We start from the raw sequence: 24,337 nt of genomic DNA on the forward strand, positions 1-24,337 counted from the left end.
GTATTAAATTCATTGGTGGCCAGTGTGCGGCCCCCCTTCCTCCCTCTATTGTATTAATTTCATTGGTGGCCAGTGTGCGGCCTCCCCCGGCCCCCCTCCCTCTATTGTATTAATTCCATTGGTGGCCAGTGTGCAGTAGCATCCTGGTTGCCATGGTTACCGATCGGAGCCCCAGCTATTAAACTGGGACTCCGATCGGAACTCACCGCTGCCACCAGTGATCGGGGGGAGGCCGCACACTGGCCACCAATGAAATAATACAATTGAGAGAGGGGGGGGGGGGGCCACGAATCACGGACGCCAATCTTGTGTGCATCCGTGTTTTTTCACAGACTTATTGACTTGAATGGGTCTGTGAACCGTTGTCCGTCAAAAAAATAGCACCGGTCATATTTTTTTGACGGACAGGAAACGCGGATCACGGCCGCTGATGAACAACGGTGCATTTTCCGAGTTTTCAACGGACCCGTTGAAAGTCAAAGGGTCCGCAGAAAATCACGGAAAACGGAACAACGGCCACGGATGCACACAACGGTCGTGTGCATGAGGCCTTAAGCTGAGTTCCTATTACATTGTAGATCCACCTGCTAACCCTCCTCTACAACCCGCTGCCTGCAGACCCGTCCCTTTGTCAGTAGTGTTTGACAGTGCATACAAAAGGATCCATTGTCCTAATCTGTCCTGAACTGAAATGTTCAGTAATATCTGATGCAAAAAATATTAATGGCAGTAAAAATAAGCTGGCTCTAAGGATTGGGTCCTTTTAGATTGGCAGGTATTTTTTTTCATTAACGAGCGGCAAGCGATTATTTAGGGAATCGCTTGCTTTCAAAAGACTTTTTGATTTCACACAACAATTATTGCTGAATGTTTTTGGCTGTTTGCTCGTTACTGCAATTGTTGCTCATTCGCCCCTCGAGCATTTCCACTGCTGACGACTGGCAGATGTCTGATAAGCCGAGGGGATGTGGCGGCGACTTTGTCAGACAGATTCGTCCAGTTTACAGAGAGAATGATTTATTGCTCATCGTTCGATCGCTGCACACTATTACATGCGAGGATAACTTCTCAAATTTGATTGTACGGAAATTAAAACTATAATCGGTCCATCTAATTGCACGATCCTGTCGTCCTTTTCCTGCATGTTTTGTGTGTAGGACTAAACAGACTTCATTGTGGACTCCTGGCAGGGGGACGTTTTTTTTTATTGTGTCAGCCCTTTGTTAATGGAGTGGTGAATGCCGCTGTTGGCCATTGTCCTGCCATCCTCCAGTTTGAGTGAGGTTGATTTTCTGCTGAGCAAGTAAATTCAGATTGATGTCTGTACAGGATCTAAGTGCAGTAATGTGTTTCCACTCTTGCATCTTTGTTTCCCTTGGCTATCTGAGGTCTGAACACTGTATTCTACGGAGGAAGCTAAGGGCGGCCATACACAACCTCTATCAGCCAACGTCTATCTCTCCAGGCTCCCCCACACACATACGTGTTCAGCTCAGGTAAACGTGTGTGTATTCAGTGGGGAGATGGGAGAAAACCACTGCAAGCTTATCTCCCAGGATGAAAATATTCATTTTGCCTGATCCTTCTGTCCCCTGACAAACCTGTTGGGTGGGATTCAGGAACTTCACACACACCAGACTTTCGGCGGCAGCCGCCGCTCTTGGTGGATTTGTCCGACAATACATTTAATTTGTAGGGGGGCTGTAAAGCTGAGAAGTACAAGCACATGCCTAGGGTAAAACCCCCATATACATTAGTGTATTGTTTGCCAAACCCACCAAGAACGACGGGTGTAATGTGTGTGGGAAGCTCCCAACAACAGAGAAGGATTAGGTGAAATTAATAATTTTGCCCAATCCTTTTGTTCTTCCAGCAAATAAGCCCTCTTGACGGCTCACAAAGCACAGCGCCATCCATTGGATGGCAGCTGTGCTTGGTATTGCAGCTCCGCACCATTCACTTTAATGGGACTGAGCTTCGCCTAAGCCATGTGACTGATGAACGTGATGTCACTGGCCTAGGAAGAGACCGCAGTACACCAGAGCGCCGCTGTCTCTTCAAACAGCTGAATGTTGGGGGTGCTGAGTGTCAGAACCCTGCCAATCTGATATTTATGAAAGTGGTTGTGCAGCCAGTACATTTCGAAGACCTATCCTCAAGATAGGTCATCAATACGTGATCGTAGGGGGTCTCACCCCTGCCGATCAGCTGTTTGAAGAGGAAGTGGCACTTATACTTGTTTCTCTGGGGAAAATGTGTTTTTGATTCCACGGCTTCCTTACTGAAACTATGTAGTCTGGAGCAACCAAGCTCGCTTCTGAAATTTTCCATTTTTCACTGCCTGATTTGGTCTCCAAAGTAACGTGGAGTAGATGTTGACAACAAATTGGGGTCAGTTAGGAAATCAAGTTGTGAGGCAAGAAAATGAAAGCGTGGTTTCCTTCCTAATTTGTTTCTTACACTTAATACAAAAACATCAGGAGGAAACTTCAGGGGGAGAATGTCAAATCCCCCGTTGGATTAGCCCTGGCTTCTTCCGTAATGACAACTTGTGACCATTGCACCAGTGCTAGAACGCACCTGCCATCTTGCTTCATCTCCTTTATATGTATGGACGCATGATACCAGAGCAAGGAATGAATATAGGCGACACCTCTCCACTAGAACCATGGGGGTCATCTGCCACAGTGTTCTGGTGTTAGTAGCTAAACATGCAGGGCTGCACAGTTGCATTATAAGATGTCTTTGAGGCCACCCAACTTCCCAGTGAAGAATGGTCTTCTAGAGAAGTGGTAATCTACATAGGACTTTGTAGTCATTGCAACCAATTTTTTTGTTTTGTTATTTTGATGCCTCTTAAATGAGAAATAGTGCAACTTTGCAATAGGTCTTCATTAAAAATAAAAAGTTTTGTTCGTCTCCACAGTAACAGACTACAAACAAACTTTGTGTAGTCTGATCCTGGAGTCACATTTCACCTTTAACCCCCTACTTTATGCTAATCTGCATAATTGGTAGTTAAAGGGATACTCTTGTTATAACACGTTATCCCTGTACCGTATCAGATTGGTAGGGTTCCTACCACGGGGGTGCCCACTGGTCATGAGGGACCGTACCATTTGTAGCCGGAGTGACTTGATAATTTACATGAGTACTGAAGATAGCCAAGCGAGGTACTCCGCTATCTCCAGCGCAACCATAGAAATAGCAGTGGTGCCCTTTTCCGGGCCAGTCGCTCCATCCATTTCATGACTGCTCCACAGGGTACGGGATCAGTGGGGCTCGCAGGGGTAGGAACCCCACCGATCTGATACGGTAGGGGACAACGGAATACCCCTTTTAAGCAAAAAGTGAAGTACAAATAAGACAGGAGTATGTGACTGCTGATTCAGACTACACAGGGTTTGTATGTAGTCTGTTACCATGGAGATGCAGGTTTGTGTGGAAGTTGTTGAAACAAAATGGTGGGAAACTTATAATTTGCTTCATTTCTCACTTTAATCGCATTAATATAGTAATTGTTGCATAGGCGGATATAAGGTAAATGATGTCTGTGCTTGGCTAGCTCCCTAAGCTTATAGGCAATGCATCTGATGTTGCTTTGTTGAGTTAAAGTCAAACTATTCCTGCATTTAGTATTTCTGGCGTCTGCCTTCCTGTGAAATACCTCTAAGAGCGGTATTGAAATGGTTAAACACCCGTCCAGTAAAGAGCCGCTAGTTAGTTGCCTCCTGGACCATTGTGGTGGCATGTTCTGAGCAGTCAGAGGATTATCGGCGTCGCTTGCAGCATCACGAGCCGCGCTCTCTAATGAAACTCTGAACTAGCTACTTTGGCATCCACAGGGTTAAATCCTCGCTGCGAGAAATGGGTATAAGCCGCTTGACATCCCTGACAATGGCTGCCTGTCGCCAGGCTCTGCACTTCTGGCTTCAGTGAGTTAATCGCTTGGCGTTCACTGAAGATATTTTCCAGAGTGGCTTTTGCCGGGACCTGGGTTGCAGTTATTATTTTTTTATTTTTTTTTTAGTTTTGCAGTTAAATTTTTAGTGCATCAGCTTACGTGTGTCAGCTCTGAAGGCAAACTAACTTCGTCCGTGTGTGCCCTTCAGCATTCCTAAACTGTCAGCCCCCTTTCTTCGGAGGCAGCATTGAGGAGCGTCACGGCACAGCCCAGTCTGCTGCAGCTTGTGCTCGCTGCCTGCGTCTTCCAGATAGAGCTGTTTTTACCAGCAGTATTAATGCTCGGACAGCTGCCGTTATTTATTAGAAGGGAGGGAGAATTTGTCCGATCGGGCCCCTCCGTCAGGAGGAGTTGGCAAACGGGGCTTTCGCAGGAGTAAAATGACACCATGCTTCTCCTCCATTTTCTCATGAAATCTGCAGGGTGGGAAAGCAACAGGAGTTGGAAACGTCTTTCCTTGGATCACCGCTGCTTTATCCCTTTCTTGGAGGCTTCCTTTTCGGATTTCCTTCAGGTTTGTGTCTGCGTCGCTCTTCCCTCGTCTGTCTCCGTTTTATTTAATTTTATTATTATTCTCCCCCCCTCCCCCCCAACGTGATTGTGCTCGAGTGCTGATTACAAGACGCAAACACAAGGACGCTGCAGGCAATGTGCATAGGAGGCGGGTGCTGCCAGGCGTTCTATTATAAGGGTGCCATTGGCTGTCATTACAGACCAGGGCATGTTCTTTGCTCATTTCCGTACACCCGTCCCGGCCAGTATCTTGCTTTCCCCTCTTAAAGCCTGGCACGGCGTGTCTGATGACTGACTTAGGAGACACTGCAGGGAGCCGCTCGCTTGTTGTGAAGGGATTTGCCTGCGGGCCGAGCTGCTGGATTGTGCTTGTGTTGTCGGTTTTACGTCCCCACGTTGAATGGTGGAGCTTTAGGTTGTTTGTTTTTCTGCAGGGTAATGAGGTTTACACGCAGATAAATGGCTCCCGGAGACCTACAGCAGTCCTACCAGTAGGGAGTGATGCCGCACGGTTCCTTCACATGAGCTTTATGCTGTGGACGTGCCAGTGTGGTGACTCATAACTGGCTGGAGATGGAAAGTTGGCGATGCGGCTCCCATCAGCTGCAAGTCATTCAGCCCCTTCACAAAGTTTGCTGCAAGACCACAACTCCTAGCAGGCTCTGACGGCCCAGAGAACATACAGATCGGTCGTTTAGAAATGCATCCTGCGACTGTTAGGGCATGTTGGGAGTTGTAGTTTGAGAATGGCTTGCTGATTACTGCATCGTTGGCCCTCCCACCAAAACAATGACGGGTTCACAGTGGTTTTTATGTACATACAGCGGTGCGCTGGTCACTGAGTATGGCAGCGGCCTGTTACATTGCCAGATTTATCATGAGTGGACTTGAATTTAGAGAAAATAATCATGGATAAAGAGTTGGCATAAAGCCGCCACTAATATAGATGAAAGCTGCAAATGATCCCCCGAAAGGTAGGTGCCTGCAGTGCTGGTTTAGATGTGTGGGCCACCTGATGTCCCTGGTTTATCTTAAGGCATTTTAGAAAATCTAATTATATATAACATTTTTATTATTCTTTTGCTTATCCACATATCCATGCGGGGGGCTGTAGTACATTATTGGTAAATGTCGCACGCACCCTGATTGACACTGGTTTAAAGTCTGGCACCATGCTTTTTTTTATTTTAATTGTGGGCTTTAAGACCCCCTCCTTAATTACATTACATAGAGAAATCTTCTACACCGCATAGTACCGTAATCTGTGACGCTAGGCTGAGGATTTGACACACCAGACTGAATATTTTTGTGTAAATTGCACAGATGCTCTGCGTTTTGCTTGAACTGTCGGTGTAATCTCCCTCCAGACGCTTCATTTTTTATTTTATTTTTAGAGCTGCACCCGCCTGTGAAATTGTGACGGGGGTGAGTCTGCTTAGCCGTAGACGCAGGCTGTAGGTTCTCGCCGCACGGCATTTTGGGTAGCTGTGCCCTCCTCCAGCCTATCATTGTTTGGCGCTGTCTTTGTTTTGTGTCTGTGGGGCGTTCTCTCGGGGGTTGTCTTGTTTACACCCATGCTGCATTCAGCCCCCTTTTTTTTTTTTTTTGTGCCGCAGTTGAACACGGCAGTTTATACACTGAATGGATAAGCAAATGTGAATGGAAGATTTATTTTAAAATTTTTATGGGTATAGGTTTGTGTAGGCCAATACATTTCTGGAATACCTCCTAGGCACTGTTGACATGTTATTGGTGCACGTTATGAGAATTCTTCAACGTATGCCGCTATATAACCAGTAGTATATAAGCAGCAGTAGCATACCTAGGTATAAAAAATACGTTTCTTTTGCTGTACCCTCTGTATAGGAAAATGCAGTCTGCTGTGCTTTCTTATACAGCGGAAAAAACCTATGCCAATGTATACTACTTGATGGAAGCCAGAAGTTCCCATATAGCCTTCATCAGGTGAGGGGTGACCTATGTGGTTTGTGCAAAAAAAAACCTGACGGCTCCATTATTAGGGCTCAAGCACACGACTATGTATTTTGAGGTCTGCAGAACACGGATCTCCAAAAAATACTAATGATGTCTGTGTGCATTCTGTATTTTGCTAAACGGAACAGCTGTACCCTAATAGAACAGTCATATCCTTGTCTGTTATGCAGACCATAATAAGACATGTTCTATATTTATTTATTTTTGTGTGGAACGGACATACGGAATGGTTCTGCATACAGTCCGCAAAAAAAACGGACACTGAAAGATAATACGTTGTGTGCATGGGCCCTTAAATGTAGAGTAAAACCAGGATGTGAACAGACCTTACCGTGTTACTGATTAGATGCCGCTATTTACGGGAAGCAGGCAAATAATGGCTGGGGGGTCTCATACAGGTTAATTTAATCCGTATGCCAGCTTCCATACGTTCTAGCATCTGTCAGCAGATTTGCACCTACGAAACTGGCTGACCTGTTCCATGCGCTTGGCTGCTGAAGTCATCTGTGTTGGTCCCATGTTCATTTTTCTCAGCAATGCAGACATGTACGATTTTTTAAATATATGCAAATGATCCTCTAGGAGCAACAGGGGCGTTGCCATTACACTTTGAGGCTCTGGTCTCTCTGCAACTGCTGCAGCCTCTGCACTTTAACAGGGCCAGGTGTGATGTTTTCAGAGAGCAGAGAGTTGTAGAGAGAGCAGAGCCTCTAGGTGTAACGGCAATGCCCCTGTTGCTCCTAGAGGCTTATTTGCATATTTGAAGTCTTTATTTTTCTCAGCAGTGCGGGCACATATGAACATGGGACCAACACAGATGCCTTTAGCTGCCAAGCGCACATGTAACGGGTCAGCCAGTGTCATAGGTACAAATCTGCTGACAGATGCCATTTAAGCCTGTTTGTATTTGATCCATTTTGAATCAGTTTTTTTACGTCTGTACATGATCTGAACTATCAAGACTAAAATAATTTTAATCTAAATCTGCAGCCATTGTCCATGTAAATTGCTGTGTTCATGCGTTTTATTTGTACGTTATGGTCAGTAATCGTTGTCCTTTTCCTTCTCTTTTCCATGCAGTGCCAGAACAAATACTAAGCCAGCCTCAGCCTGTCAATGGGAACAGTGGCATTTCCACCGTAACCAGCATTCAGAATAATAATGCCAAGCGGCCCACAGCACTCAGTCCGCAGCAGCAGCAACAACAAGCGGCGTCTCGTTATCCTCCCCGCGAAGTACCACCGCGATTCCGACACCAGGAACAGAAACCTCTTGTGAAGCGTGGGCAACAGATTCCCGGCATAGCAGCCAGTCTGGGTTTAACCACTAAAGTATTAAACAAAGAGTCAGAAAGCAGCACTGTAGTGTGTCCCGAACACACATCGACCGAAAATCAGCCAGGTAACGCACCACGTATTAAAGGGAAAGTCTGCTGACAACCCAAAAGTAAAACTTCTTCTTTCTCATATATCTGCCTTATTCAGCCCATACCAGTCCCCCGCCGCCGGCCCTCTGGTTTTGATGGAACCATTTTTATGGGGTGTCCTATAATAAACGGCGACAGACTAGGGATGGAGCTCATGAGGTTAGGACATTAGAAAGTTTGTTATATTCCTGGTATTATATCGTTTTAAGGATGGTATGCGGACCCATTCATTTCAATGGGTCCTCAAAAAACGTCCGCATCAGTATGTCCGTTCCGTAGTCCCACCAAAAAATAGAACATGTCCTATTCTTGTCCATTTTAGGCATTGTTACAATGGATCCGCAAAAAAAATGGATGACATGCAGATGTCATCCGCGTTTTTTTGGGGGGTTTTTTTGGATCCGCAATTTGCGACCCGCAAAACACATACGATCGTGTGCATGTAGCCTATATCTTATACACATGATACAAATGGCCTTTCGTGCCTCTGTCCCATAAGGCCATATACTAGTTAGGGAGTTGTCTGCGACTTCAGTGTTTCCCTATGGAACCAAATACAACATAGATTTTTATTTTATTTTTTTAACAAGATTACCTGTAGATTAAGGAAGACCCTAGAAGAAGTATATACAGTACTTTGTCCAGTTAGGGCGACCTCTGGTTTTCTTTACAGTGGTCGTGCAGTTAGCCTGTGCAACCGTCTATTTACATAAGATGCAAAATTCCTCAGATGTAAAAGATCCGGTCGGCATAGTGGGGCTAGTTGCAGCTTAAAGGAACACTTGAATAATATATAGGCTTCTGGCAGGTATTGTGTGTACTGTCTGTAAACTGAAATAAAAGCTTTTCCAGGAGATGAGATGCTGTTTATCTCAGTGGTTAAGATTTGATACCAGAGATGGTGACTCGGCTCCTTCCAGTGGGGCGGCAGTTTGTTGCAGGTACATGTGTTAAGGGCACTTGAAATCTTCGGGCCAGATTGGTTTCCCATTCCCGAGAATGTGCTGCCTCCCGCACCAGATCTCGATTGTCAGACATTACAGAGGGTTTTCTTTGGTTTCGGCATTATCTGCTGAGACTGAACTCCCCTTTTGACTGGTTTGTATAATGATAGTTATAACATTTTTCTACTGTACTTTCTGTACCAATTCAGACCTGTTCACATCCTGTTTTCAGCCTATTTTTATATTTGCTAGGAAAAGCTCCCGTTGTGCATTCGCCCCATCGGGTTAGTTCTATGAATATGCTTAGTGTATATGCTGGGAGCTTTTCCTGAGATTAAGCATTAGTTGAATATGGACTTCCTGCAGTCTTTCAATAGGAGATAATGGCTTCCAGTGGATACAGTCTGCCCTGGTCTTCTGATGGGCACGCAGTTGGATGACTCGTTACAGTACAGTTATGAGAACTAACCAGCCGTGGTCGTTACAAACCTGTGCCAACTAGACTTTTCATGTCCATATCGAAAAGGGGGGAATTTATTGAAGTCCTAAAAGCTGCTGTAGAAAAGTCATACATTTTAGCACAGGTCTTGTTTTGCGCCAGAATGTGCGACTTTTCCCTGCTTTTATACGCATGCTACTTTGATAAAAAAAATAAAAAAAAGATGGCAACCAGACACATTTGGAATTGGTGTGCCAGTTTACACCACAAATATATACGGCAACTCCTAGCTGGCATAGATTTCTTTCCTTTTTTCTTTTATTTTTGAGCGCCAACCTCAGGAAAAACCTCAAAAATTAAGAGGTGTGTGTGTGTGTGTGTATATATATATATATATATATATATATATATATATATATATATATATATATATATATATATATATATATATATATATATATATATATATATATATTTATATTATATTTCTGATCCGTATCATTGGGGGACACAGGCTTGACTGTGGGTGTAGCTTCTGCCACTAGGAGGCGGAGACTAAGGCCAAAAGTGTGAGCTCCTCCCTCCAGCTATACCTTTCCTACAGGGACTAAGCTAAAACAGTTTTAGCTTAGTGTACATAGGAGGCAGACCTCCCTGCTTTGCAGGTCTACAGGGTGTAGGGTGTGTTCGGGTTAATGGTAGCCCTCTGTGCTTGCCAAACTTTTCTGTCTCTGACTCCGTCCATCTGCTCAGGAGGATCTCTGTGGACTCTGGCACCAGGTTTTTTCCAGACAGGCTGCAGTAAGGGACACAAGCCGGGTAAGCTCTTTTCCCCCCTTCCTATAGGGTCTAACTTTAGCCATTCTACCTTTCACTACAGGTACTCACTATATCTGATCCCAGGCCCCAAAGCCGGCGGTCACTTCCGTGTGACATTTTGAATGTGCTTCTTGTCGCTAAAAATTTCCCATCCGGTCAGTTGGATCCCCTCTGCTCCTCTTCCTCTGCCCCACCGCCAAGTGACGCTGACCCTGTCCCAGTTAACTCCCCGCCCAGCCCAGCCCATGGTAGAGCCAGAGTGGGTGCGCTCTCTGTCTAAGATCGTGCAGGACGTTTCCCTTTGTCTTACCGGAGGACCAGTCTTCCAAACTGTCCGCTATGGTAAAAAATCTCATTACAGCGGTTATAGAAACCTTACAGGTTGAGGACCCTACGCCCTCATCTGCCGTTTCTAGTATTTCCTTCAGGCGATGTCGCAAGCCAAAAGTTTTCCACAACCTCCCTTTCCAAGGAATGGAACTTCCCTGACAGTCGTTTTGCTTTGCTGAAACGCTTAGATGTCTTATATCCCTTTCCAGAGGATTTGACAAAGAAGTGGTCCTCCTCTCCTATTGTTGACCTTCTGGTATCCTGCCTGGCTAAGAATACCACCTTGCCTATGGCGGATGGGGCTTTCTTCTCAGATCCCAGGGATAAGAAATTGGAATATTTTGCCAAATATGCTTTTAAAGCCGTTGGCACTGCACTGTGTGTTGTCCGTATCCATCCCTGCACCGTTTAAATAAACTCATGGTGATCCCGAGTGTGGCTCTGGGTTACAGCTGCTTGCAGTGTAATGTAACCCAGAGCCACACTCGGGATTACCGCTAAGGAGGTTAATCTGTTCCAGCATGTCTGGCTAGCTCACATCTCGGATGCCTGGGTACGAGAAGTCGTTTTGGAGGGTTACAAACTGGCGTTCCGATCCCCACCTCCACCCGTTTTTTTGTTTTTGTTTTATTTCGCTGGTCCCCGCCACCTCTCCCTCTGCCACCCATTCCTTTTTTTTTCAGGCTATTCTCACACTTCTGCTGCAGGGAGTGATAGTTCCGTTTTCCGCTCCAAGACTGTTTTCGCAGATTCTACTCCAATCTCTTTGTGGTCCCCAAAAAGGAGGGTTAGGTCCATCCCATTCTAGACCTCAAAGCCCTCAATCGCTTCCTTCGGCTCTGCCGTTTTCAGATGGAGTCCCTGCGATCGGTCATTGCATCCATGGACTTGGGGGAGTACCTGTCCTCAATAGACATCGAGGACACTTACCTCCATGTTCACATCTCCGTCAGTCACCAGAAATATCTTCGGTTCGCAGTGGGACCTTTTCATTGCCAGTTTGTGGCCCTCCTGTTCAGTCTTGCCACAGCTCCCAGGGTCTTTACCAAGCTTCTGGCCTCAGTCATGGCTCTGCTTCATGCCAGGGGGGTAGTGGCAATTCCGTACTTGGACGATATCCTGATGAAGGGTCCGTCATTCCGGACAATGGCAGAAAGCCAACGCATTGTCAGGTTCAGAACCCACCCGAAGCGTTCCAGGGTGTCCCGATCAGTCATGTCTTCGCCCATCTCGATAGCTGATGTTACTGGGCATGCTGTTCAACACCAATTGGGCCAAGATATTCTTTCCCCCGGACAAACTCTCCACACTCCCTCTCCTTGTTGCGGCCTCAGCCTCTACCCATTCGCCAGTGCATTAGGGCTCTGGGCTACATGGTCTCTTCCTTCGAAGCAGTGCCCTACGCTCAGTTCCATACCAGGGCTCTTCAGCGGCACATTCTGACCATTTGGGACTATTCCCCGACCTCCCTTAATTGACTCATCAGTCTTCCTGACCCGATGAGCCGAGACCTTCAGTGGTGGTTGATGTCTACGATGCTGACATCGGGCCGCTCCTTCCTTCCCCTCCGCTGGATAGTGTTGACGACGGACGCCAGTCTCCGGGGCTGACAGGGAGTTCTCGACAATCTCTTGGGAGGACCTCTTGTCACAGGGACCGATCTTCTACCCGAATTTAGGGTCGAAGACTCCGTACTAAGGACTCGGGGGTTTCTCGGATGCTGTTTTCCAGACCATGATTCGGGCTAGGAAGCTGTCGTCCTCCCTGATCTATCACTGGACCTGGAAGTCCTACTTTAGTTGGTGTGAATGCCACCAGGTGTCTCCCATTCAGTTCTCATTGCCGCGACTCGTCTTTCCTGCAGTCGGGCATGGACTTGGGGCTGGCTGTCAGTTCCCTCAAAGGGCACGTTTCGGCCCTTTCCATTCTTTTTTAGCAGAACTTAGCTTCACTTTTTGCGGTTTGGACCTTTCTGCCTCCACTGAATCCTTGAGACCTTAATCTGGTGCTCAGCGCTCTCCAGTCCTCTGCGTTTGAGCCTTTGTAGCAGGTGTCACCAAAAAGGCCAATCACTTCCATCCGTAGGGTGTCACAACTAGCAGCTCTGTCATGTCGCCCTTCCTTATCCTCCATCAGGACAAGGTAGTCCTTCGCCGTGTCCAGTCCTTCCTTCCGAAGGTCGTGTCGGCATTCCATCTCAATGAAGAGATTATTCTCCTTTCCTTTTGTCCTGCCCCGTCTCATCCTCATGAGCAGTCTGTCCACACTCTGGTTTTGGTTCAGGCTGTTCGCATCTATCTGTCTTGAATGTCCTCTTTCTGAAGGATGGATTCACTATTCGTCATTTCAGAGGGACAGAGACGAGGGCTGGCTGTGTCCAAAGTTTCCATTTCCTGATGTATTAGTTTGGCCATTGTGGAAGCGTACCGTATCAGTGACCGGGCCCCGCCCTTCCGGGTTACTGCTCATTCTGCTCGGGCAGCGGGAGCCTCTTGGGCAGTACATCATGGGGCTTTGGCCCTTCAAGTGTGCAGGGTGGCTACCAGGTAGTCTTTGCACACCTTTTCCAAATTTTGCATCTTCTGGCGCTTCTCTGGGGTGCAGAGTTCTCTCTGGTTACGGGCCTCATTGTGGTCTGCGTGATTCTGGGTTTGTACATTGTTTGGTTTCCTTTTGCTTCTCCTACTGTTTTTGCACAAACTGATTTAGCTTGGTCCCTGTAGGAAGGGTATAGCAGGAGCGAGGAGCTCACACTTTTGTGCTTAGTGTCACCTCCTATTGGCAACAGTTATACCCACGGTCAAACCCGTGTCCCCCAATGAACGGAAGAGAAACTGATTTTACAGCAAGTACAAAAATCTTTTTTATTTTTATTTTATTTATTTTTTGTCAGCAACATCAGTCATATTGCAGTTCCCCGCACAGTCAGGTGTCAGAGCGCTGCTGTGAAGAGGCCATCTGCAGAATTAGTGTGGGTCCCAAAAGGTGGACGCCAACCAATCTTAGTGATGGCATATCCTAGTGACTTGCCATTGCCGTTATGAAGTGAGAATACATCCTAAAGAATGTATAACACAACATATGTTTTATATTGCGCCTGAAACCCCTCTGACTCCCTAGGAAAATAAATGTATTTGCTTCTGATTGCCATGTTGGGTAAGGCTACTTTCACACCAGGGTTTTTGCTGGAGACGTCATGAATCAGCAAAAACTGATTGATAATACAAATCTCTGCATCCATTATGAACAGATCCGGTTGTATTATCTTTAACATAGCCAAGACGGATCCGTCATGAACTCCATTGAAAGTCAAAGGGGGACGGATCCGTTTTCTACTGTTAGTCATGACGGATCTGTCTTGCTTCGCACAACATCGCGGACAGAAAAAAAACGCTGCTTGTAGCGTTATTCTGTCCGCGATGGGGATTCAACAAAACGGAACGGAATGCATTCTGGTGCACTCAGTTTTGTTCAGTTGAGTTTTGTCCCCATTGACAATGAATGGGAACAAAACAAAAGCGCTTTCTCCCGCTATTGAGAACCTATGACGGATCTCAATAGCGGAAAGGGAAAGCGCAAGTGTGAAGGTAGACTTAGCGACCTGGTAATTGTGTAGGGCACAGCCGCTTCTGCTGTAATGTGATCCAGACCGCTCTGTCACTTAATTCGGATCCTCACTAGTTGTATCACAGATTGGATGAAGAAATAACGTTTTAATCTCTTGCTTTCCCGTAGGCATGCCTCCCATTCGGGATTTGGTCAGCCACTCCCCTAATCAGCTAGGTGAATTTTTATTTTTCCAGCCTAATTCTTTTGTGCGCTTCTTGCTTTTGATTGGGTTGCTGCTGCTGATTGCAGTCCTAGTGTCCTGTGTGCTAGCAGCCGTCCTGCTTCCGCTGCCTGTGGCTTGTAAATCGCATGCATGGTTTCTGTTTGCATTTTTACGTATTTGCTCAGAAGTAGCTTTTGTAAATGAATGCTCAATCGTTTTGTCCTAATAACGGTTAAAGGTGCAGTTTGATCACATGGTTTCCAGCTGCTGGGTCCCCTAGTGATCTGCTGTAATCTGTGGAGGAACCCAGCATCAAGTATTAAATTCCACTGCAGCAACCCTACGGGGAGAATTGGGTATTACGGTGTCTATTGAAATCAAGAGGCCAAACCTTTCCACTGTTACATACTTGACTCGGTCTAGTTCTCCATTGAACTGTTACTTCCGACTATCCAACATCCCCTACTAGTCTGTGTACATACTGCATATGCATATTTCAACTTTGCCTTTGGGCTATTCTACCCACTGGTCTAGAGTTTATATGATCTAAAAAGAAGCTTGTCCTGAATTTTTATTTTATTTTTTTTCACAGAAAATTATAAAGTAACTTAAAGGGAACCTGTCACCAGTTTTATGGTGTCCTAACTAAGGGCAACATAAATAAGTGACTGATTCGCTTATCAAAATGCTGGGTCACTTTCTTTAATTGACCCAGTCAATCTGCCAACATCTTGTATTGAAAAGCTCCAGCTGATAATGATGAGTCATGAATATTCATGAGCTCCTGACTCTCCCCGCCCACCTGCTGCTGAATGACAGTTTGTTTCCATAGGAATCAGCAGCAGGTGGGCAGGGGAGTGGCTATAGCTCTGAATTTAATATACGCTGGACTCGATGACCTCACGCCGGACTCGAAACAGCTCATTGGCATGCGGCATCTTTGTGTGTATATTATGAGGTAACCATCTGTCACACCAGTAAGTGAATACATCTAAGGCACTTTTTAGTAGTTAATGATTGTATATAATTAGTTAGATTATAATCCAATATCCACATGACAGGTTCCCTTTAAAGGGAACCTGTCATGTGGATATTTGATTTTAATCTAACTAATTATATACAATCATTAACTACTAAAAAGTACCTTAGATGTATTCACTTACTGGTGTGACAGATGATACCTCATAATATACACACAAAGATGCCGCATGCTAATGAGCTGATTTGAGTCTAGCGTATATTTAATTAACAGCTATAGCCACTCCCCTGCCCACCTGCTGCTGATTCATATGGAAACAAACTGTCATTCAGCAGCAGGTGGGCGGGGAGTCAGGAGCTCATGAATATTCATGACTCATCATTATCAGCTGGAGCTTTTCAATACAAGATGTTGGCAGATTGACTGGGTCAATTAAAGAAAGTGACCCAGCATTTTGATAAGCGAATCAGTCACTTATTTATGTTGCCCTTAGTTAGGACACCATAAAACTGGTGACAGGTTCCCTTTAAAGTTTGTGACCTCCATAATTTTTTCTGGTATATTTGCATGTGCTTTGATCTTCCCACAACTGATGTGCTGCCATCTGCATGTTATCGTCTAGCAATGCTTCAGTCGGTAGTTATTGAGGTATCTGGGTGCGGAGTTCAGAGCCATAGACCAGGACTTATCCTAGACCCCAATTCCCGTCATCAGAGTTCAGTGGTTTTAGGGGGAGGGGGGGGGGGGTTTAATGGAGAAGTAAAACATCCTCCCCTTTAGTTCTCTATCAAAATCCAGTACAATGCTGAAAGCGACATGTGTGTGTGTATATATATGTATGTGTATATGTATATATATATATATATATATATATATATATATCTAATATTTTATAAAGGGTATGTCCTTTTAACAACTGTTTGTCTTCATGTAAAGTTAAAGGTGTTTCTGGGACTTGTACTTAGGTAGGTCATCAGTATCTATCGGTAGGAGTCTGACTTTTGGCCAGCTCGACGATGAACTTTTTAAGGAGGCTGTGGTGTCACGTCCATTGGTCACATGGCCATTCTGCAGCTCTTCCATACAAGTGAATGGGATTGAGCTGCAGTACCAAGCACAGCCACTGTACAGCGCTGTGCATGGTATACTATGAAAAGGCCACAATGCATTCTCCACTGGTCTGATATTGCTCATCTTTCCTAAGATTAGGTCCCCAGTATTATTTCCCAATAGATCACTTTAAAGTGGGTGCCCCACGACCAACACTTATCCACTATTCACAGGACAGGAGATAAGGGTCAGATCGGCTGGAGTCTGACTGCTGGGGCCCGCTTCAATAGTGAGAATGGTGACCCCTTGTTTTAGCAGCCATGTTTGCTCACTTCCTCTCCATTCTGTACAGGACTGCTACAGATAGTACAAGTGCTTGCCTGTCTCCAGCGGTCCTATAGACAATGAATAGAGCCGCAGAGAGCATGTATGACCGCTGCTTCGTTCAGATAGGGAAACATGGGTTCACTGTTCTCTTGATCAAGGGGGACACCAGTGGTTGGGCCTTACTGATCATATACATGGTGGTGTTAGCCCTATAATCTACTGAAGTGGAGTAACTTTGTAAATACTTGCTGTATTATACCCCAGAGCTGCATTTATAATTCTGCTGGTTGTCATTCATAACTAATAACAGAGGAATAGTGCAACATAAGGTCATACGAATAGATGCTCCAGGGTTGTTGTTACATGGGGAGTGCAAGTAGTTTCCAAAACAGACAAATCCGGAGAGGTGAGGGGTCTTCTTTAACGACAAGTGATAAATATCGATCTTGGGACAAACCCTTTAAGCCTCAACAGTGGTCCTCAGTGGTGCCGACCCCCTTGGCGCAACAGTGGTCCTCAGTGGTGCCGACCCCCTTGGCGCAACAGTGGTCCTCAGTGGTGCCGATTCCCACCCCCCCCCCCCCCTCGGCGCAACAGTGACCCCCCTTTTAAATTGTCTAAATTAGCTATTTATGCATGGAAGACAGTTCTAGATACTAGTAATGGTTTCCCTGCATAAATAGCAACCCCTTAATGTTATGTAGGCCTTCATATTAACTATTTAAATTACTGTAACTTTCGTACTCTTCCAGAAAAAAATGTAGCTTGACCTCTGGCGTCCACATCCTACTTGGTGTACACTTGGCCTGTCATTTGGATGTCATCTTATGCTTGCAGCTTGTAGAAATAGAAATTCTGAAAACTCATCTTCATAGTGTTTTTCATGTCTTGACAACCAGACATGGCCTCGGGTTGGTTAAGTTTCCAGGATAATTTCAGGACTTTGTGTGTGCTTGTTCCTGAGGAAATTACGACTGGTTGTGTGGAGTCGGGCCTGTTTGTACAAGCGGGCTTTGACTTGCGCATACTTTTCACTTCTCATTATGGCTGCCTTCATTTTGAGGCCAGGCGTTTCCTCCTGGGCGGTTTGTTGGTCACTTACTCGGTCTGCTGTGGACAATTACTTCTAAGCATCTACCAAAGACTCCTAAGATGTCGACAAGTCTTGTGTTTTCACTTAAAGGACTAGTCCCATCTTATGAGATGGTGGCATTATTGCAAAGGGAGTGCATTCTGAGACTAAAAAGGGCGTCTGCCTGATGCTACCTAAGGTTTTCCTGCGCATCAGAGACCAGGTCACCTGCTGTACATGGATCTGCAACCATTCACTTAAAGGGGTATTCTGGTTATCACTTATCTACAGGATAGGTTATAACTATTAGATTGGTGGGTTCCTGCCTCTGGGACCCCCACCGATCGCAAGAACGGGGGCTCGCCATCCCCTGCGGCCCCCTGAAATGAACATGCAACTGCTTCATTTATTTCTATGGGAATTTCCGCAATAACAGAGTGGATAAGGGATAAATGAATGTAACCGGAATACCTCTTTAAATTGAGTTATTACCTGTTAGATTCTCTGCCAGTTTTGCAGCGATGACATCATAAGCAATTCACGTGACCGCTGCAGCCAATCGCTGGACCCAGTGGGGTATATACACCAGTGATTGGCTGCAGTGAATGGTGGACGTAATGTTTTTTCATCGGGCAGAGTAGAGATCACTGGAGTGGTGGGTTATTATTTTTTATTTTTTTTTGTCTTGCTTCCAGCGGGTAGGCAATATTCTTAACATCCTGGACCACCCCTTTACGTACATTCAAAGGTAATCCGAGAGAGAGCAGGAAAAATGTGTGTTTCTTTGAAGAGCGAAGTAAAAAGGTGAAATGCAAATAGAGAGCTTGTCCTGGACGACAGCTTGCAGTATCAGTCATGGAGGGGTTATATTCTGTGTCACGGCTGTCTTCTTTTGGTTGCTTTCTCTTTCTTGCTTCAAAGTTTGGAGAGTGAGAGTTGCAGTCCCGTCTCGCGTCACCGCTGCTGTTTACAATATGGGGTTATTTTTACCCGATGAGTTAGTGCCTCTGGAATCCGCGCTGTTACATGAATAGCTGGCGACTGCAGTTTAAGACCTGTTGCTAGGAGCTTTTTGGATGTTTTTTTAGGTACGCATTCAGACTTTCAGGACTGTTCCAGAGAAATGAAGTCTCGCCCCCGTCCCCCTCCTTTTTTTTTCATTGTTTTTTATGGATTTCCAGGGAACAGATAGGAAGTTAATTCCCTCCCTGCACGTCTTTGTTCAGGGCTGGTTTTCATTGCACTTTTTCTTTCCCTCGAGGTGGGAAAAGCTGATGAACTAAAACAGGCAGTAGTCATTTTAGTGGTCACTGTCCATTCTGTGTCCTGGACCGACACAATTCAAGGAATTCTCCGGACAAAGCTGAAACTCTATGTAGGTCCCAAGTGTCGGGACGGACACCAGGATTTTCTTCTTGACAATTGGGTTATTTACCATCTTCTTAAAGGGAGTTTTCCAGGATTTGAAGGTTTTCCCAGACACAGCGCCACACCTGTCCATAGTCTGTGTGTGGTATTGCAGCTCGTTCACTGTCAATCGTATGGGACTGAGCAGCAATGGCAGACAATCCATGGACTGGAATGAGGCTGCTTCTGGTACGAAACACAGAAATGTGGATCGCACATCCCCTTGCTATGCATTGACCTATTATTGCTGCTTAGCACAATTCACATCGCGTCTCTGCGTAATTAGTAGTATACAGCACTGTAATCTACATAATGTACACAAGGCATTTGTATATGTATTGACTAGAGATGAGCGAATTTCATATTTTGAAGTTCGTTCACGCTTCGCTTGGTGGTAAAAGCAAAATTGCTTTCTGGATTCCGTTACCAAGGAACATAACGCAATTTTACGATGGAATGCATAACAGAAAGCTTAGCGGCATTCTGTTATTCATTCTGTCATAATAGAAGTCTATGGGCTGCAAAACGGATCTGTCCCGATTCCATTATGCAGGAGAGTCCTGCGTGCCATAGACTTCTATTATGACGGAATGCTTCTAAAGGCATTCCGTTATGGATTCCAGCAGTCCAACAGCACCCAGGAGACTGCATAAGGGTTAATAAATTCCTAATTGGTTTTGGTGTAGTTCCTGAGACCACATGAGAGCATGGGAGCTGTTGGACTGCTGAGATGCCACCTGCTGGCGCAGCGGTGGTCGCCACATGGTGCTGTGCCAAAGAGTAGGTACCCACTCGAAGGAGGCAACCTTGATGTGGTGAGTTAAAGCATTGTGGTCAAAACATGTACAGGGGACCTTGTTTTGTTAGTGGATTATGGTGTTGAAGCAATGCTGAGAAGCAATACATCAATGCATAGCATGCTGATGTGGGATCCATGTTTTAAATTTTTTGTTGGAATTATTTTTTTCTCTCTTATTATGGAAATTTCCGTTTAAACCCTTTATCTACTTTGTGGCTTCCATTGATAACAGAAGTCACAGCGCTGTGTTGGGTTGATAACGTCACCTTTTAGTAGGGTCTGTCAGCGGTCCTTTTGACTGAAAAAATAACACTACTTGCAGCCATCGTATTTTTCTCCATAACGTGACAATCTCTGATGGGTGCGTCCAGCACAGATGTGAACAAAGCCCAAGATTTGCCACCTTATAAACAGAATGCTGTTGCCTCTTTTTGTGAACTGACCCTATGAATGTTACTTTTGATTATTTTACATTTTTTTTTTTTAGGCTACTTTCACATATGTCTCTTACATTCCAATTTTGAGATCTGGAAGAGGTTCTCAAAACCAGGGCAAAACGCTTCAGCTTTTCCCCATTCATTGTCAATGGGAGCAAACCAGTACAGGATGCCTTCCGTTCTGGTTTGTTCTGTTTTTTGACCAGTTGCGAAACCCCCGCAAGAAACTGAACAAACCTGGATCTGGCACTAAAGAAAGTCAGTGATGCATCCGTTCATTCTTGGGCTCATGGAGGTTCCAGAGTTTGAAGCCCCACCAATCCATAAAGCAAATGGCATATCCTCGGGATGGGAATACTTCTTTAAATTCATTTCCTATGCAGTATAGGTACAAAACCTTCCAAAACGATGTAAATAATTAGCATTTTTTTAATGTAATGTACTCCTGTTCCCTGTGCCAAGCAGGCCATCTGTTAAAAAATAAACACTTACTGATTAGATGTGTGCCACAGTAATCCTATCGGGGCATGATTGCGTGATCCCAATTGTATTTGCATTAGTTAGTCCTCTTTCACACGAACAATACGGATTAGGTCCGTATGCTTTTAGGTTGCGTTCAGTGAAACTCAGACCATTTTGCATGCAAGTTTCAGTCAGTTTTGTCTGCGATTGCGTTCAGTTTTTCCCGCACTGGTGCAATGGGTTTTTCGCGCGCGCGTGATAAAAAACGGAAGGTTTAGGGCACTTTAAGGTAATCCGCTGCGTGAGAGTGCCAAGCCGCGCTCCAGACAGCAGAGACACGGAGCATTAACATGACTGATAATGCTCCGTGCCTCTCTGTGATCTCTTTACTACAAAATCACAGTGAGATAAAGTTGTCACCGTGATTTTGTAGTAAAAAGATCACAGAGGGGCACGGAGCATTATCAATCATGTTAATGCTCAGTGTCTCTGCTGTCCGGAACAGGGCTTGGCTCTCCTTCACGCAGCTTATTACCCGCACAGCATCTGCTTGTGTGAAAGAGCCCTTTCAAATTTCTCTTAGCAACCATCAGTGAAAAACGCATCGCATCCGCACCTGCTTCCGGGTGCAATGCGTTTTTTACTAAAACCCCATTCACTTCTATGGGGCCAGGGCTGCGTGAAAAACGCAGAATATAGAACATGCTGCGATTTTCACGCAACACATAAATTATGTGTAAAACAACGCTCCTATACACAGCCCCATTGAAATGAATTGGTCAGTATTCAGCGCGGGTGCAATCTGTTCACGTCACGCATTGCACCCGCAGGGAAAACTCGCTAGTCTGAAAAGGGCCTTACAGTAGCAGTGATAACCCATGTAGCGCTTGCTGTTCTGCTTCGTAAATTATTCCACGATCCTGTTGGGTTTTTACAATGGGTCAGCTTTAATGCTTCACACACAAATTGCGAATATGTTACATAAACTGATCCTAACCAGCGACTGCACTGACATCCATGCTTTCTGCTTCTGTTTTCCCAGATATCAATCACGCTAGTCTAGGATCTCACTATGAAAATTCGCACTGGGGATCAGTCTCTTCCAACGGTGATTCAGGCACAAATTGGGATAAGGTTATTGTAGACGGCACAGACAAGGAAGCGTGGCCATCCATCACAGGCAGCAGCCCAGAAATAGCTTCAGAATGTATGGATATTGAATCCACCACAAACTGCGGGCTGGAAAAAAGCCACATCGTGCCATTTGGAGACGCCGTAGGGGAAATGGATACCATAAGGAATGGCATTGGGCACAGTTCTCAAAGCAAGCTTTTGGTCGGCAGCAACAGCAATAATGCAGGCAATGGAAGTATTAATGGGCCTTGGGGTGTAACTCACGGACCCATGATAAGCACATGCCAAGATGGCCCCGATAGCAAATCAGACAGTAGGCACAACCGGATGAATGCTTGGGGCGCCGTCAGCAATTCGGTGAACGGAGTTGTGAATCCAAGCACTTTGAACATGAATGGCAACCATGGTGCCTGGCCTGTTTTGGACAGCAATGGACATACCCATAAAGGGTCTAATAATTCTGGCACAAGTAGTACTATAGGTCAGGTGTCTAACAATCGGAGTATTAACCCTAAAATGGGAAGCTCTAACCCGGGCTCCTGGGGAAACATTCAGGAGAATGGAGATTGTGAACTTAATGGTACACAGAAGGCTTCTTATGGTGGACAACCTCAAAACCTTAACACTGAAATGACTGGACCAAATAACACTACTAACTTTATGACCTCTAGTTTACCAAACTCTGCTGGTGTAATGCAGACAAACGAACTGCCTCATTCTACAGGGCACGGGGCGTGGAGTGTGGGCACCATGAATCATTCTCCACTTCACACCCCTTCAGTTACAAATGGCACTTCCATTCCTCACCTTAGCAATGGGGAGGAAACAAACGGCGGATCATACGGTACTACATGGGGTACCTCCGGCTCAAACTACTCCGGAGACAAAAGTTCAGTCCCTAAAGGGCAAGCTAATGGCGACACTGTGAATGCGACAATAATGCAGCCGGGTATGAACGGGCCCAGCGGCCCAAACTTTAAAATCAACGGGAATAAAGGAGGATTATGGGAGTCGGGGACTGTAAACTCCCAAAATATGCATTGGGGAAGCGAAAATGGAGGGACTTCTGGTGGAAATCCCAGAGGATGGGGAAACCCAGCACAAAACACTGGCACTAACATAGCGAACGGAGATTGGAACAAAGCTTCTAATAGTAATCAGCATTCCAATGAGGGAGAGAATTCAGAAAATGGCAGGAAAGCATCAAACGGCTGGAAATCTGCAGAGGAAGAGAATGCAGGGCAAAATCCAACAGGGTCTAGGGGCAATGAGACAAGTAATGTATGGGCCAAAAGTACAGGGGAAAGCGAAGGTAGCGTAGACAGCACTGGAAGCCAGAGCGAGCAAATCGGTGGGCTTCAGCCTGTGGACAGAAGGAAAGTGGACCAACAGACATTACTCCAAAGTATTGTAAATCGAGGTGACCTGGACCCTCGGGTCTTGTGCAACACTGGCTGGGGTCAGACTCCTATTAAACAGAACACTGCTTGGAACATTAAAGCTGCTTCGCCTCGGAGCGACAGGAAGACTGACAATGGAACAGAAGCTTGGGGGGCCTCTGTGTCAAAGACTTCTAACTCAGGGGGATGGGTGGAGAAACCCAACCCTAATAGCAATGATACCTCATCAGTATCTGAGTGGGGAGATCCAAAGCCTGCTACAGGGTGGGGTGATGCCAAAGGCTCTGTAAGCCAAGGGAATTGGGGGGATCAATTTGCTGCTACTACTGGAACGGTCAAGAGCAATCAATCATGGGGTAAAGAGGACAAATCTACTTGGAACGATGCACAAAAGGTCAAACAAGGTTGGGGTGGGCACAGTAACGATGGCTGGGGAGAAAATTCCAAAAGTAATCATTGGGGTGCAACAAAGTCTAGTTCTAGCAGTGACAGCGAAAAGTCTGGCTCAGGTTGGGGAGATAAAAAATCCAACTCCTGGGGTAGTGTGAATGCCAATAACAATTCCGGTTGGGTCGACGGATCTAAAGCAAACGCAAGCCAAGGATGGGCAGAACCGACAAGGTTAAACCAAGGAGGTGGAGATGCTTCCAAATGTGGTCCATCTGAAATGGAGAGTGATCATCTGCAATCAAATAACTCCACAGAAAGGGGGAAGAAGCCAGAGACCGGAAACTGGGGAGGCCAACCAGCCAACAATAAACCATCGAGCTGGTTAGGCGGACCTTTGTCAACTCCAATAAGAGAAGAGGAGCCGACCGGTTGGGAAGAGCCTTCTCCAGAGTCCATTCGACGCAAAATGGAAATAGATGATGGAACTGCGGCCTGGGGAGATCCGAGTCAGTACAAATACAAGAATGTGAACATGTGGGATAAAAATACATCTAATACCACCACCACCACCACCACCAGTGGGGCTGAACATCCAACCCAAGGGCATCATCTGCCCCCACCCACAAGTGCAGTGCCAAACAAGGAGAGCAGCAGTGGCTCCGGTAAGTTTCTTCAAAT

General features: G+C 45.7%; 1 protein-coding gene across 6 annotated transcripts in view; it reads left to right on the forward strand.

Annotated features, from left to right (window-relative positions):
- Window positions 1–24,337, forward strand: part of TNRC6A (trinucleotide repeat containing adaptor 6A) — a 103,951-nt gene that overhangs the window by 65,059 nt on the left and 14,555 nt on the right. For 3 of the 6 annotated variants that reach the window (XM_044302901.1, XM_044302898.1, XM_044302899.1), the window contains 3 exons: window positions 7,553–7,873; window positions 14,166–14,213; window positions 21,778–24,321. In XM_044302901.1, the coding sequence (XP_044158836.1) occupies window positions 7,553–7,873; window positions 14,166–14,213; window positions 21,778–24,321 (2,913 nt within the window). Of the gene's footprint in view, window positions 1–4,370; window positions 4,479–5,344; window positions 5,452–7,552; window positions 7,874–14,165; window positions 14,214–21,777; window positions 24,322–24,337 lie in introns of those variants that run through there. The other 3 variants (XM_044302903.1, XM_044302902.1, XM_044302900.1) reach the window with 3 other exon arrangements.

The sequence above is a fragment of the Bufo gargarizans genome, chromosome 8 (assembly GCF_014858855.1).
Source record: "Bufo gargarizans isolate SCDJY-AF-19 chromosome 8, ASM1485885v1, whole genome shotgun sequence".
Taxonomy (NCBI): domain Eukaryota; kingdom Metazoa; phylum Chordata; class Amphibia; order Anura; family Bufonidae; genus Bufo; species Bufo gargarizans.